This window comes from Symphodus melops (genome assembly GCF_947650265.1).
Source record: "Symphodus melops genome assembly, chromosome: 5".
In the NCBI taxonomy this organism is placed as follows: Eukaryota; Metazoa; Chordata; class Actinopteri; order Labriformes; family Labridae; genus Symphodus; species Symphodus melops.
Genome location: NC_136695.1, coordinates 28,813,354 through 28,829,616, shown reverse-complemented (window position 1 = coordinate 28,829,616; position 16,263 = coordinate 28,813,354). Strand labels below are relative to the sequence as shown.

The window sequence follows — 16,263 nt, the reverse complement described above, 5'->3', positions numbered from 1 at the left end:
ATCTGTCGGCGAGCCTCCTCGCTCCTGCACGCTTCCCGAAGAGGCGCTGATCGCTCGCGCTGGAAAACATCAGCTCCAAGAAATTCAGCTGTGTCACATCAGGATGACATCACTGCGTGCCGTACTGTTCCTGAGCAGCTGAAGTCACGTGTGTGTGTGTGTGTGTGTGTGTGAGAACGCTCCGGTCCGTCCATGGGACACGTCCTCGGCCCTGCTACAGCCGGCATTACGGAGAAATCCCGGACTGTTATTGTTGCATCTAAAATAAACGTCTTTTATCTCAGTCAGCAGAAGCAGGTTTATATTTAGTGATAGTAAATACAAACGTGTACAAAGACATGTGCTCACAAGACGAGGACATTTGACTCAAAAGTTGCAGGTTGAAGATTTTGCTTATTATACCGACAATTATTACAGATGAATTATTACAGATGAATTATTACAGATGAATTATTACAGATGAATTATTACAGATTATTATAATATTATTATTACAGATCTTATTGTTTTAGATTCTGCTAGTTTGGTTACGAACTGTCTGACCTCACCTGTCCCTCACCTGGCCTGTCCCTCACCTGACCTGTCCCTGACCTGACCTGTCCCTCACCTGGCCTGTCCCTGACCTGTCCCTCACCTGTCCCTCTCCTGGCCTGTCCTTCACCTGACCTGTCCCTCACCTTACCTGTCCCTCAACTGGTCTGTCCCTCAACTGACCTGTCCCTGACCTGACCTTGACCTGTCCCTCACCTTACCTGTCCCTCACCTGTCCCTCTCCTGACCTGTCCTTCACCTGGCCTGTCCCTCACCTGGCCTGTCCCTCACCTGTCCCTCAACTGACCTGTCCCTCACCTGACCTGTCCCTCACCTGGCCTGTCCCTCAACTGGTCTGTCCCTCAACTGACCTGTCCCTCACCTGACCTGTCCCTCACCTGTCCTGTCCCTCACCTGACCTGTCCCTCACCTGTCCTGTCCCTCACCTGTCCTGTCCCTCAGTGGATGTGAAGTGAAATTCGTCATTAAAACAAAAAGTCTCTGTGACTTTAAAGTTGGAAAAAGTTTTTTTTTTTTTTTAATCACTCGACCCACATAGAATTATTTTTTTTAAACCGTTCCAGCTGCGAACGGTTGTGACGGCTGCAGACGGAGTAATGAGCTTACAACTGTTGAAATACGGGGACTTCCTGCCTGCTTCTTATTCCGTCTGAAAAACCCTCCGAGTCCATTGTTGCGAGTTTCCGTGTTTAAGCCCACAGTCTTAAAAAACGAACACTTTCCAGACATCATCTTACTTATTCAAATACAGAATGATTGTGTCCTCATTCTGTCAGGATGACTGAGATGAAGAAATAATGACTTCTTTTTGCAACTTTGAAATCTCCACACACACACACACACACACACACACACACACACAGTCGGGCATGCATACAACAAAACGGCAGAAGATTCAAAGGATCCGGCTGAGGAGAAAATGGGTCATTGGCTGCATTAAAGGCTCTCTTTAAAAGAAACACACCAACCTCCATCGGCGATGGCGGTGAAATCGAGCCATCACCCCGAGTCACTCTTTTAAATTTCTCTTTGTTTTGCTCCTGTGCACAACGAGCCGCCACACTGAACATGTGAAACCGGAGAGTTTTCACTTCTTCAGTGTCGCTTCAAAGACCGACTCTTTTTTTTTTTTTTTTTTTTTTTATCTGAACGACACAGGAGTTGAAACAAAAAGGAGCTCGCACGTTCTCCTCTCTTGTAGCCGAGCTCGGAGTAGCTGGAGGTGAAGTGTGGCGGCAGCGTCTAAATGAGAGCTTTCTAAATGAAGCAGAGCTGTAATTAGCACTAATAGCTCGTCAGCTGCGACGCCCCGAGGGGAAAGACTTCCAGACTGAGGAGCAGAAAGCAGCCGGCTTTCCTTAGAAACCAGCTCCTAATGACTCGACAGGGACCCAAACAAGGACTTGTTAGTCATTACGTCTAAACGCCATTTAGACGATCAGAAGATGCGTGTTGGTGATTGATCACGTCTTGACGCTTGAGACGGGAGGAAACACAAACCGCGCCACAGAACTCCTGTTTCATGCAGCGTGACACCGCGCAGCAGCAGTCAAGGGCAAAGACTTTCAAAATAAAAGTCTCTCTATGTATGTTGATGTTCAAATAGCATAAACACGTTTCCATATTTACTGTTGTAAACTTCATGAAGTCAGACGGGGACAGTTACTGGGCAGCGCTGAGACGTGTGTGAGTCATAAAGCAAAGACGTCCTGCAGCATCGTCTCATGTTCACAGGTGTTTGAACGTCCAGCCGGAGACACCAGTCCCGGTTTTGGCTCCTGTGTCGTCAGAAGTGTCGTCACTTTCTAATTTTTATTTTTTTCTGCAAAACAAACATCGTCTCCCAGGAGGACGAACGTTTGTTTAGCTTGGTAAATCGTCTAAACACGACGAGAGGATGAACTCCTTTTCAACTCGCACTTCAAATATGAACACATTTAGAGTTCAAAGTTCAACGAGCCCGCTTATATCTGTGTGCTAGCTGCTACAGCCAGCAGCTATAGCGCTTAGCTTAGCTTCAATGCTGCAATAAGCAGTTTCAAAATCTTTGTTGATTGGAGGAGGGAGGGGCCGGACTCCCTGGACTCGAACACTGACACTGTCAATGTCCTACACCAGAGGTGTCCAAAGTGCGGCCCGGGGGCCATTTGTGGCCCTTGGGTGGATTTTTTGTGGCCCTTGACTTCAAATCGAAGAATCAGAAGATTTTGGCCCCAGGCCTCATCAGATGGCATATTTCATTCTTTTTTTCTTTTTCATGTTAGCGAGGGAGACCTATAAAAGCCTGACTATTCTTTCCAAAAAATTAGAACACAACAGTTTCCCACTGCAATTAGTTATTGTGTATTTACATTATGTTTTGAAGAGGTTAAAATACAAAATGTTCCTTCCAATATAAAAAAAACAAACACCCTGTGGCCCGTGAGCGATTCTAACGCGACAATTTTGGCCCGCAAGAAAAAAAGTTTGGACACCACTGTCCTACACTGATCCATACTGCATGTTTCATAATGATGCAATATCTGTGTTTTTAGACGAGAGAGAGAGAGAAACAGAGAGAGAGAAACAGAGAGAGAGAAACAGAGAGAGAGAAACAGAGAGAGAGAGAGAGAGAGAAACAGAGAGAGAGAGAGAAACAGAGAGAGAGAGAGAGAGAGAGAAACAGAGAGAGAGAAACAGAGAGAGAGAAACAGAGAGAGAGAAACAGAGAGAGAGAGAGAGAGAAACAGAGAGAGAGAAACAGAGAGAGAGAGAGAGAGAGAGAGAGAGAAACAGAGAGAGAGAAACAGAGAGAGAGAAACAGAGAGAGAGAAACAGAGAGAGAGAGAGAAACAGAGAGAGAGAGAGAAACAGAGAGAGAGAAACAGAGAGAGAGAGAGAGAGAGAGAGAGAGAAACAGAGAGAGAGAGAGAGAAACAGAGAGAGAGAAACAGAGAGAGAGAAACAGAGAGAGAGAAACAGAGAGAGAGAGAGAGAGAGAGATTCATTCAGATGTGTATATATATGTCTGAACTTTGTCTCCTTTGTCTCAGCCTGTGCACACCAAGAGACCTTCCGCTGACCATCCAGTCCTGCGTCCTCCCCAAAGACTGCCAGCTGACCGACTGGACCGAGTGGGGCCCCTGCTCCAAGACCTGCGTGGACCCCCGGTCTCCCAGAGGAGGTCGCAGCAGGATCAGACAGGTGCTCCAGTTCCCCGTGGGAGAGGGGGCGGAGTGCCCGTCGCTTGAGGAGTCGGAGTGGTGTGAACCTCAGGGGGATGGCGTGCCGCCCTGCTCCACGTGAGTGATGACGGGGGAGTGTGTGTGTGTGTGTGTGTGTGTGTGTGTGTGTGTGTGTGTGTGTGTGTGTGTGTGTGTGTGTGTGTGTGACAGGTACGAATCCCACTGCAGTGTAATCTAAGTGTTTGGTATTCACCTGGCTCAGGCATCACAAGCTTCCTGTTGACTTCCCTTCACTCTTATCACTAAGCTAATTTGTTCTCCTGGGTGGCCCAAGGTGTGTGTGTGTGTGTGTGTGTGTGTGTGTGTGTGTGTGTTTGGAGGACAGACAGATCCATAGAAGTGCTTGGGCTGGTGCCAGACACAAATGGAGGGAGACTGCGAGGATATCTGATTCTCACACACACACTCACACACACAGATGGCTTTTATCATCCTACATCACCTCCAAACAGATGTCCCCAAAAGGGCTCATCACACTCGCGCATGCTAAATGGACTCGAGCTCGTACAGCGCTTTTCTCTCCTCGTGCTTTTACACCATCCGTCACATGTACACGAGGTAGCCGGAGCCGGACACATCGGACATGTGGCTGAGGGGATCGAACCCCCGCTGGCACGCTGTCGTCCTGCAGAGTTGGGATTTCTACTCTAAATGCTAAAAAGTCCGTTTTTCTTGATGCATTTTTTGGATCTGTAAAAAAAAAAAAAAAAGAACATGCAAATAAAAATGAGTTCACTCGACTGTAATAAAAATGTTCAGACAGTCAAAAGGCTTTAATGAAAACACTAAATGTCCTTCATCGTCTGAACGCTGGTCGAGGTCTCGGGCTGAAAGTCGTCCGTCGTTGCTCTTCAGATAAAATGTCCTCTGAAGGACATTTAGTGCGCTGACTTTTCCGTCTCATTATTTAGTCGAGTCCTCGGCTGCAGCATTTCATGCATTTTCTCTCCGCAGTGAATTTTTCAAATCGTCTTTTATTTACATTTTACTCCATGAACACAAGCGTTTGCATTGTTTCACTTTTTATTTCAATAACGGCTCTGGAATCATCCGCTGCATCACGCTGGCTGAACTTCCATTATGATGAATTTCCAAACTGCTTTTTCATCATTTTTTTTCTTTTTCGGCACGCAGCAGCAGAGCGCCGCACGTTTTAAAACCAATGACGCAAGAAGAAGCTCAAACTTGTGTTCATACTTTGAGCCGCTCTCTGCACACAGATCCAATGTGTGTAATATGCAATGCTCTGCCTCGCTCGTCCCCCCCCCCATGTGCTCCCTCTCTCTCTTTCTGCAGTTACAACTGGAGAACCACAGAGTGGAGCGACTGCCGGGTCGACCCTCTGTTAAGCCAGCAGGACCGTCGTCGTGGCAACCTGACGGGGCTCTGTGGAGGAGGCCTTCAGACCAGGGAGGTGTACTGCGTCCAGGCCAACGCCGAGCTTCTTAAATACCTCAAAGACCTCAGAGAGAGGGATAAAAACGGTGAGAACAACAAACTCAAAGTCTTCGTGTGCTCCTGTTTTTATTCCCCCTGTTTTCTCACTTTGTGATACCGGACATAAAACTGCAACTTCTTAAAGATCAAACACTGGCTCTTCAATTTTTAACTTATAAACTTATGATAAAAATAGACCTTCAAATGTTTCCTGAAGAAAACGTCTGATTGATCAATCCCTAAATCAAACATTTCTCTTAAATCAGTCCACTTTTACGCCGCCCGTGAGGCTGTGGTCCTGGATTAGCATTAGCATTAGCTCGAGCTATTAGCCGCAGCCCCAGAGTGTCTCATCACAAACGAGCCTCTGAAGATTTAATCCTTATAAAAAAAAAAACCAACAATGTAATTTATCCTTATAATCTCAATCTCTCCGCAGAGTACTCAACGAAAACATCTTAATACGGTTCTTCATGTTCAACCTCAAACTTAGGTGCAGAAGAACACATCTACCGCACCAGCAAATTAGCATCTGTTCTCGCCCACTCGCTGCTCTCCGTAGACTTAATCAGCAATCACACTGCATTTAAAATATGCCTGGAACACACATTTACAGCTAAGCATTAATCTGCACCATATGGACCCCGAGCGCCAAACTTGGCTTTGGATCTAAAGTGTTTCTACACATCGCTCATGGTAAGAGGCAGGTTTTCAGGCTCTTATTGAATATATTTTAACTCGCATGTTTTATTTATGTTTGAGGAGGCAGCTGCTTGTTGCTGCAGGCTGAAAGATTTTTTTTACGTAAGGTTTGGAATGGTTCCCGAGGGAAGTCGATCGTCAAGTAAACGTATAGAAGGTCACAGGGTCAGAGACGCTTCACAGCTACAGCAGGTTTCAAACAGCATCCTTCGTGCTTGCAGATGTTTAAATGTCAGACCTGCTCTCGCCTAATTAAACCACCACTCTTTGTAATTGTTAGATTATTAGATCGTAAACAAATTCCCCTTTTTTTCTGTCGTTTCCACGTCTTCATCGTACCGAGCTGCAAACATCACATCCTGCAGCTCAACTCTCAAGAGTAGCTCCAATAAATCTGATCAAGCACGCTTACATGACAACTTACATCCTCCCCCACCACACACACACACACACACACACACACACACACACACACACACGCTGCATGCACGAGCAGTCCCAAGGTGGAGTGTCACAGATAATTGCAACAGAAATAAGCCCTCACGTTGACTTAATTCATGCACTCTTTTTATGACATTATTGGATGTTATATTTGCGTTCACACACACTGGAGTAGCTTTTATTGTCTTTTCTTCACAAGTGTCCCACTGAGGCTCCACTGTCAGCCAGAATCGCTCTTTTTTAAACAATTTAACAGCCTGTTGCCGTCTGCAGTTGTCTTCTTTAGGACGGACTCAGGAGTCATTTAAAAGCAGGGATTTGTCTCGCTGGTGTGCCAAGCTGTGACATGAGTGCAAAGGCCTCTGTCTCTGACACTTGTCAGGCCAGCTTAGAGTCAAAGCTGCCCTCTTAAAGAGGGCGTTAAAGACATTAGGGTTTAGGCTGTGCTTATGGAGACCCACCCTGCTGCTGGCGTGACGGAGAAGGTCACCGAGCGTACGAGGAGGTGAGGATGCTCCGCTCACGCAAACAGCTTCTTACACTGAGGCGAAGTCAGACTGAATTAGTTATTCTTCTCTTAATTAAAGGCTAGATGCTAAGCTACGTGTGCTTTGCAGTAAAACACAGGAAGTAGGGATGCATTGATTAGACATGGACCAATAACAACTGTGTAGACAGACACCGGGCTTGTGGATGTGCTCTGAGTGTGCGAGTGTGTGCAGCCATGTCCTCCTATTGTCCTCCTAGCATCAGATGCCCCTACAGGACGGTATGTGCACTGCACGGCAAACGAGCTAACATTCGGCCCCACATCAAAATCAAATGTGCGACTCAGCCTTAAATCGTTCAGTGTTGTTGGGTGTCGATGATTTGAAATAACCGTTTAGCCACCTGGACGGGAAACAGAAGAACATTAATGCATGTCTCATGGACTCCTATCTTACTCTGACGAGAAGCCTTACCCTAACCCGAGACTACAACAGGTCCACACATCGCCAACCAACAAATCTTTATATCCAATCTAACGAGAAGGCTCCTGATGATAATCCGAACTTTGTGTGAAGCTGAGTGAGTGCTTGATGAATGAATCAAATAGGAAAAGCTGGCCTCAAGAAATGTTTCTCAGAGTTAAATTGATCTGCCGTCTGCACTAATTAAAGAATAATGAGCCGAGTCGACACATCGACTGTTTAGACAAAACACATTGTATGATATAAGAAAGCATGTTTAATGCATCCTCCCTCTCCAGCTGAAGTAGCACGCAATCGAACGTGAGCCATCGTACACGCTGGCGTCTAAAGCCTCGTTTAAGATACAGTTAAAGATTCATGTGTGTAAACATGTTGTTGTGCAGACGTGTGCATGACTTGTGTGTGTGTGTGTGTGTGTGTGTGCTCAGCGCAGAGTTCTTATCTTCTAGACGCAGGATTTCTTTCCCCTCCGTTGGGGGGTAATCTTCCAGCTTTATACCACTGAGACGTAGAGGCAGGAAAGAAGTGGTTCAGTAAAGCTGCAGCCAGCGCGCTCTCTCTCTCGCCCTCTCTCTCTCTCTCTCTCTCGCTCTCTCTCTCTCTCATGCATAAATATCACCACGCAAAAGGGCGAACGACACCCTCAGGCCAAGATCTGGAATCAGCTTACTACCTCCTAAGTCTGGACCTTAATCTCTCCGGAGGAGAAGCTCCGAACTGACCCCAGATCAGTATCACTGCATAAGTAACATCATCCGGCACTTTCTCAGCTAAAGCCGGGCGGCTGTAGGTTTTGCAAAGCTGGAACATACAGATCCGCTAAGCACCTCTCACAGCCGTGTGGGGGTTGACGCTTTGGTCACCGTTCCTAGAACTTGAGAAGACAATTGACTTAAAAGTACTAAAGAAGGTGTATTGACACTGAGACTATGAGGAGAACCTCGAGCTCTTTTAGCTCCCGCTGTCTGTGAACGTCACAACGATGTCTTCTGAATGAGCTGAAGAGAAAAAAGTCTGACAAGACGCAAAGTCAACTCGTTTTGAGCTCATCAGGACTCAATCTTGTTTCTGTGAAGAGCTAGAATCAGAGCATCGTTAGCCTAGCTTAGCATAAGTCAAATGGCTAGTGGTTGGTACCATGTCGCCTGTACATTGAGCTGGACGGAGAAACAGCCACCTGGGAGTGTAGCCAAACTATTTGGAGCGCCGCCTCCTGACCGGCTGCATAAACCCCGCCTCCTCCATGTTGCCAGATGGGACATGGCTCAAACTTTAAAGTTAAAAATACACATCAGATAATCTTTATTGAACTCCAGATTGTGTTGTTATAATTATGTATTTTTCTGATTTATGTTCATGTATTCATTTATCTTGTTTTCCCAAATGGATGTCTTTGTTTTAATAAGTTATTTAATACAAAAAGAAAAATAATGAGAATGCGCTTTCTTGCGGAGAGCTGCCTCACAGCTTCCCAGCTGTTTGGATGTGAGCTTCACAGAGAACGGGGAGAATGTCTCCTACGCACTTCTCAATACAATCACAGCTGACTATAAAAGTTAGTAGTCGGCTGAATTTGAAGATTGAATATATTTACAGATTGTTGCTTTAAATGTTGAACTCCTCCTTTAAATGCCTGGAAAGCCAAAAAAAAACAACAAAAAAAAAACGGCTGAGCACAATCTGGTCTGACACTTGCACTCAGCCGAGTTAATTATCTGCTATTAACGGCAACACTTTAAATAATTAATGGAAAAGAGTGCCGATAAGTCTGCTGCTCGGGGATTTAAAAAGATCTGTAATCACATTTGTTTTCATCCTTAAAGCCCAAAAATCTCCAACCTGATGAGATTACATGGTCACCAAAAGTCCAGTTCTGATCGTTACCCCCGGCTCTGATCCGGCCACTCGGAGATATTGAGCCAAAATGGGGACTTATCTGCCAAAGAGAATCCAAAACAGACGTCTGTAAGGCGTGTAATCGTCTTCCTGCTCTTAGTGCTGCATTAGCCTCAGCGTGTCTCTTGTGTGTTGTTTCCCATCACCCGGTGTTTGTTTGATAGTGCCTCTGTGTCCCCGCTGTGTGCCTAGCTAATAGCGCTATCTCCCCCCCGCCCCCCCGCCCCCCCTGTAATTGCAGCGGGTCAGACCCAAAGACAGCAGAAGCCTAGTGTCCCCCCTCTCCTCTCCGTCACCTTCCAGATCACAGGTAGGTCATATTAGTCACGCTGATGACGAAGCCCCAGATGCCCCCTCTGCTTCGCCGACCAGGTCCCCCCCCCCCCCCCCCCCCCCCCCCCCCCCGGGTTCCTTCACTTCCTTCCTCCTCTCTCATCCTCTTCTTTCCTCTACTCTCTCCTCTCCTTTTCGCCACCTTGGTCCACTCCCTTTCTTTTTCCTCCTCTAACTTCCTCTTCCCTTCTCTCTCATCCTTTCCTCTACTCACTCCTCTCCTCCTTATCCCCCTTTTTCCTGCTCCCTTTTCGTCTCCTGTACTGTTTGTTCCTCCTCCTCTTCTCCTTCTCTCTTTCCTCCACTCTCTGTTTCTCCCTTTCCATCCTCTTTATTCTTCTTGTTCCACCAATCTAACCCTACGTCTTCCCTTCTCTCTTATCCTTTCCTCTGCTCACTTCTACTCTCCTATCATATCCTCCTTTCTCACCCCTGTTCCTCCTTTCCTTCTCTCCTCCCCTAACTCCTTTCCCTCGTCCCTTCCGTCTTTCTTCTCATGCTCAGCCCCTTTCACACATGCACATGCTGCAAATCAAAACTCAAGCACGCCCCGCCCAGCATATTTCAGGGCTTGACTTGATGCTGTGGAAGTGTCTCGTTACGTGCATGAAGGATCCCGCCTGTTTCTCACGTGCTTTCATGATTTAAACGGCTCTTCTCATTTCCTGGGTAGATTCTTCTCACCATCACCATCCAATCCTTTTCTTCCTTCCCACCCTTTCACCTCAGCTTCTTACCTGATCTCTATCATTGCATCCCAGTTCATCCTCTGCACTCGATCCATTATTTCTCCTTCCTTTCCTTCTCTCCTGATCTCTCTTATCCGTTCTTTCTGATCATTTCTCTGTTTCCTCCTGAGCCGCCTCCTCATCACTTCTGATCTTACTCTTTAACATCTTTACCTGTCTTTTCTCCTCCATTATTTTTTTTTCCTCACCTTTGTTTTATCCTCTCTCATTCATCCTCTCCATTTCCATTTTCCTACCTCTCCTCTCCTGGTACTGATCTTTAGACTTTCTCTAACCCCATTCCCTCTAAGCTCTTTAACACTCCTTGTTTCATGTTCTCCTCTCTTTTCTCCTTTCTTTTTAAAAAAATGTATTTTATTTCTCCTTTGATCTCTCTTATCCTTTCCTGCTCATCCACTTTCCTGTCCTTGTCTCCTTCCTTATTTCCTCTGCTCTTATCCCCACACAATCTAACACGACTAATAATTTCAACATTGATTTCAATAAAAACCAATAATGAAGCCTCAGATCACAAAAGGTTGGTATACACACTGTTCCTCTTTATCCCACACCGTCGAGTCTTGCAGCGACATCCAACAAAAGGACGAGTCGTATTACAACAAAGTTCTGTATTCTTCCTTCAAAATCCAGGCAGAGGACTCGAGGCTTTGAAGGTCCCGGAAGAAAAACTTTGTGTCTTCACAAAGAGAATATGGATAGTGAGACATGAAGAAGTTTCCCAGCGCTGCAGACAGTAAGCCACACTGGCATGAGGGATTTCTCCCTCCGCTGTCAGTTCAGCACAATAAGAAGAAGGAGCTCACGCTTTAAAATGGACTAATAGAGCAGCTTTTTTTTTTCTCTCTCTCTCTCTCTCCTGTATCGCACGGAGACCAAAACTCACTGTTGGTCCTCAGTCTTGTATTCCCAAATGGATTGATGTTGAAAGATTGAAGTCTGTGTAGTTCCCCCAATAAGACGAGGATTAACAGCGGCTCAGCAAACCAAACGGAGTATTTGACTCTCGGTGTATTTGTAAGAGGAATTAACCATTTTGCATTTCAAAAGCCCCACTTGCCTCCCCCTGTACAGTTGTAAGGGAATTATGATTCAGCTCTCCAGACTATTTGAGGCTTTAAGCTCTCTGATGTCTTGTAGGAAACCGTTGGAATACAGGAAATGAAGTGCCTCAGGTCGAACATGTGAAGAGGCTTCTGTTGTGAATCACTAAATACCTGTATTTCAAGTTCCTCGCTCAATACCTGTGAAAGTTGAAATCAATCCGTCCTTGTGCTTTTGTGGAGAACGATTCTGTTTTCTTTTGAACTTTCACAGTGCGGCTCATGTTCTCAAAAAAAAAACGAGCAAATCGTTGATTCCCTTGATTTTAAGGGAGAAATAAATGTTGTGATATCAGAAACAGGAGAGGAAGAAAAAACTGAAAAACAGATGGTGCAAATTCAGTTTTGACGCAAAGTCTGCTCACACTGACAGCTGTGGATGGATGGCGCCGGGGTGTCGTGAGCTGATTGATGAAGATAAAAACGACGTGGGACGCCAAACCCCGAAAGATGGAGACGTTTCTGAAAATGTACCTGATGCTAAAAAACACAACATGGACACAAACAGTTCTTCCCACACAGAAACTACACCGAGGTATCGTCTTCTGCCTGCTCCACTTTTCAGAAAATGTGTGCTCAAACAGGCCGGTTTGGAGATGTTCCCTTCATGACATCACAAAGGGCAGTAGCCCCTCCCCCAGGTGGGTGACACTCCCACAGCTAGGTGTTTGTTCTGCCCTCTGAGTCTGCCTTCTCACCGTAAACAATAGGACATGGAGCCAGAAAGCAGCGAGTACACCCGAGCCCTTCCAGAGAGGGGGCGTGGCCAGACACAGCTCATTTACATATTTAAAGCTACAGACACAGAAACAGCCTGTTCTGAGCAGGGCTGAAATAGAGGGGTTTATAGACATGATCAAATACAGGATCAGAGTGGATTTACAACAACACACTTCACACACATGTTGAAGAGGAGCTCTTCTCCTCTGTCGCCCCCCGGTGGTGGATTAAACTTCCATCTGCAGAGTCCATTTGCACCTTTAAGAAAAGGCGAAAGACCCAGCTCTTTCATGAATACCTTCGCACTGATGAGGATGATTTTAGGATGATTCTGATGATGCTGTGCTCTGCCTCTGGTCACTTCCTGTCTGCACCTCTGGTCACTTCCTGTCAGCACCCGTGAGTCCGATCAAACTCGATTCGAGCCGTTCGTTGTCTCCTCCTTACTACAACCTCGCTCGTGCTGTTTGTGCTCTCTGATGAAAGCGTCTGCTAAATGAATCGGAGAACTACGCTACGTGACCTTTAAATGTGTAAATGCTTTCATGCAGCTTGTTGCTCCTCGCATTAAAGATGCAGTGAAACAACTCTCACACTAACACACATACCTTATCTACATTCAGTGGATGCAGATAGATCTGTGTTGTGGAGCTGAACGATGCGCGGCGATAGCGTCTTCCCTTCTTATTTACTCAGAGCCTCACCGGGAGTTCAGACGGGCATACATGAACCTGTTGCATCATATTTTCCTAAATCCAACATGGCAGAAGCAGAGGAAGAAGGCGCCAAATTACACCTCATGGAATAAACATGAGCCAAGATAATGTCTCTGTTCTCTTACATCTCCACTGTTGTCTCGTCTCCTGAGAGCCGGTGGGCAGGACTCCACCGTGTTTTATGTTGCTAGCAAGGCGCTTCTTGAGATAATCATTGCTAATTCATCATCTTGACATGCTAACAGGGAGTCGATAAACAAAACAAAGGGATAATAGTGTCTGCTTCACAGGCTTGTTTTGTTTTTTAACACTGCGGTTCTCCCCTGCTCTCTGCTGGGACTCTTAACACCAGGAATAAAAGCAAACTAGCATCAAGACAAACCAGGAATAACATCAGAGTAAAATTAGCTCCATTTTTATCTGCTGCTCATTTTTTTGGGTTCCTTTTCTTCTCGTCCCTGCAGCGTCCTCCCCAGTGGAGAACAAACTGTGCGAGGGTCCCATCCCCAACAGGTCCCAGCTGTGCCAAATCCCCTGCCCCATCGACTGTGAGGTGTCGCCGTGGGGGGCGTGGGGACCCTGCACCTTCGAGAACTGTGACGAGCAGGCTGCAAAGAAAGGTACAGAGACTCTGCGGGTCACGTAGAAGGAGGAGCCGTCTGCACATCTCAAACACTGACGGCTCATTGTCACATGGTTGTGCACAGTTACAGGTGAAAGATGAGACACTGACGTCGGGATCTTTTCAGTTGCAGCAACATAAAAACGTTTGACGGTTTTCTGCATAAACCTGTTTATCTCACCCCGTTTGCATTCATTACATTTACTCGACATTCAGTCTTTCAGCCACCTGCTGCTGAGATAAAACGTCTCTGCAGCCGGACCGATAATTAAACCAACATAATAAAGTCAACACTGTCATTAACGTTATCGAGGCGTTATTTAGCGCTTCACTTTTACAGTGCACTAAATGTTTCCTTTCCTCCAACTCTCAGTAAAATCACTCTTTAAAGATTACAGACGGACTGAAGCGGATGAATATTTATGTCTTAATTAAAGTTTAACTTCATGATATTAGTGTACTTTTTACAGCAGCTGAAGCTTCAGAGCGATGCTCTCAATACTTCATGATGACCTGCTGACAGGACAGTGTTTAATAATACATCAGTGACGACCACAGCTGGACGTGTTGAACTTATTATTATTGTAATGTAGCAGCAGCTGGAGGAGCTCTGAAGTCAAAATATCGTGTCAGAGTTCAACGTTTTATTCTCCTTCATACGTAAAGAGCGATTAAGAGTTGACTGCAGCTCGTTAAATATGTCACAGGCGGACTCCTGCGTGACTTCCCGTGTGCATAATGTCCGAGCGGACAGGAGGATGTGCACGGAGAGTTTGTGTTTCAGTCATTATTGAAAAACCTTCAGACAGAAATGAGCCAAACGAAGGAATCGAACAGCGGAGAGGGAACCTTCATTCAGCAGAAGGTTTGTTGTATCGGACCACCGATGATCTGGTGGTTGTTGTGAATGAGCGCCATGTGCACGAGTCCACGAGGCAGACGGCGCGGGTTCGAGTCCGACCTGTCGCTCCTTTCTCGCGTGTCGCTTCCTCGTCTCTCGCTCCTCGATTTCCAGATTCTGTCAACCTCAATCTTCTGTTGTAGCTCGAGCAGATCTAGTTTAACCTGCTCTATACACGATGTCACCAGATGAGGATTATATAGCAGGTACATTCTGGTTTGTTGTCGGAGAGTCGTCACGCTCTGCTTGTTGTTCCGCAGGTTTCAAACTGAGAAGACGGCGAATCACCAACGAGCCGACGGGAGGGCCCGAGAACTGCCCCCACCTGGTGGAGGCGGTGCCGTGCGATGAGCCCAGTTGTCACGACTGGCAGCTGGCGGGTTTGGATCAGTGTGTTCCTGACGGAGAGAAGCCGTGCGGCCCCGGCGCTCAGCTCGCACAGGTCACGTGCGTCAACAGCAATGGTAAGAGAGGCCGTGCATGGACGCCATTGATAGAAATCACTACAAACAGAATTATGAATGCAGCTCAAGCTGCTGATTGGTTCAAAGAAAATAAAGGTCATCAGACCGTAAGACTTGTAAGTGGGGTTCTCTACGACTAGTGAATGAGTAGCGTCACCGGCGCTCTTCCCCTGTAATAAACAATCTCAAGTAAAGGAGGTGTTGTCAACAGACGGTTGCCATAGAGACAGGGCGGGACATGCAGCGCTTTTCTTTTTCTTCTCAGCGTGGAAACGCTTGACGCCAGCGCTCCTGCGCTGAACAGGAACGTTAGAACGACAGTGACGTTGATCAACGCTCCTCGCTAACAGTCGGAGGACGCGGCGGCTGAAAGGATCCTTCGTTTATAATCACGTCCTTTCTGCTGCTGCTGCTGATTGGAATCAGGAAGCTCTTCTCTCGAACTCGCTGCTTTCCATGACGCTTCAGTTGCAGTGAAATCGAGCAGCTTTGACCTGATTTGACAGAAATCCTTCAAAGTCACGTCCTCGCTGACACTGACACTCCATCTCTCCCCGCGGAGCTCCGTGTGTGTGTGTGTGTGTGTGTGTGTGTGTTTATCTCCTCCTTCTGACTCACTTCCTGCCATTCACCGACTTCTCCCCAGACTCCTCTCCCTCCTGCGCTGCTTCCTCCCCTCTCCTCCCTCCGTTCTACTTTAACGCTCGCTTGATTCAGCGTAGCCACCTCTCTCCCTCTCTCTCTCCCTCTCTCTCTCCCCCTGCTGTCTCTCTCTCTCTCTCTCTCTCTCTCTCTCTCTCTCTCTCTCTCCCCCTGCTGTCTCTCTCTCTCTCTCTCTCTCTCTCTCTCTCTCTCTCTCTCTCTCTCTCCCTGCTGTCTCTCTCATTACTGCCTTCCTCTCTGCACGCACAATTAAACCTTCCTCGCACTAAATCAAATCAATCCTCCGCGGCCCCCGGGTCCTGGACGATGTCCTGCCCTTCTTTTGCTGCTCCTGATTTTTACTGCTCCATTATGAGTGTAAATCTTTAATATAAGAGGAGGTGTTACAGACGTGGAGGATGTAATAAGGTACCGCTCATTATTGATTTTTATCCAGTTACATTTTCAGACGAGGTGCAAAATGACATCCTGTTTTAATTCAGACTGAAGGTAAACTCGTGCGACCTTCGAATCGTAGCTCCAAGTTTTTTGTCCCCGTTGTGAAGTCCCTGCACTCACCTGACTTTGGCTGATTGATCCGCACCACCTTCACTCCCTCATCTGATGAACATTGATCTGTTCTGTTTGGACTTTCACTCCCCTTCTCGCCTCAGAGATTTTTCTCTGCATCGTCAGCCGATGTTTGTTCGAGCCATAAAAAAAAAAAAAGGCCACACAGCCGGAGCGCCCAGACAGCAGACGGAGGTCGATACGAATGTTATTGAAAGTGGCC

General features: G+C 46.6%; 1 protein-coding gene across 1 annotated transcript in view; it reads left to right on the top strand.

Annotated features, from left to right (window-relative positions):
- The window catches only part of thsd7ab (thrombospondin, type I, domain containing 7Ab), a 174,498-nt gene that overhangs the window by 90,098 nt on the left and 68,137 nt on the right, over positions 1-16,263 (top strand). The window contains exons 7-11 of the mRNA XM_079343602.1: positions 3,585-3,833; positions 5,073-5,260; positions 9,465-9,533; positions 13,306-13,461; positions 14,625-14,828. Coding sequence (XP_079199728.1) covers positions 3,585-3,833; positions 5,073-5,260; positions 9,465-9,533; positions 13,306-13,461; positions 14,625-14,828 — 866 coding nt within the window. The remainder of the gene's footprint in view (positions 1-3,584; positions 3,834-5,072; positions 5,261-9,464; positions 9,534-13,305; positions 13,462-14,624; positions 14,829-16,263) is intronic.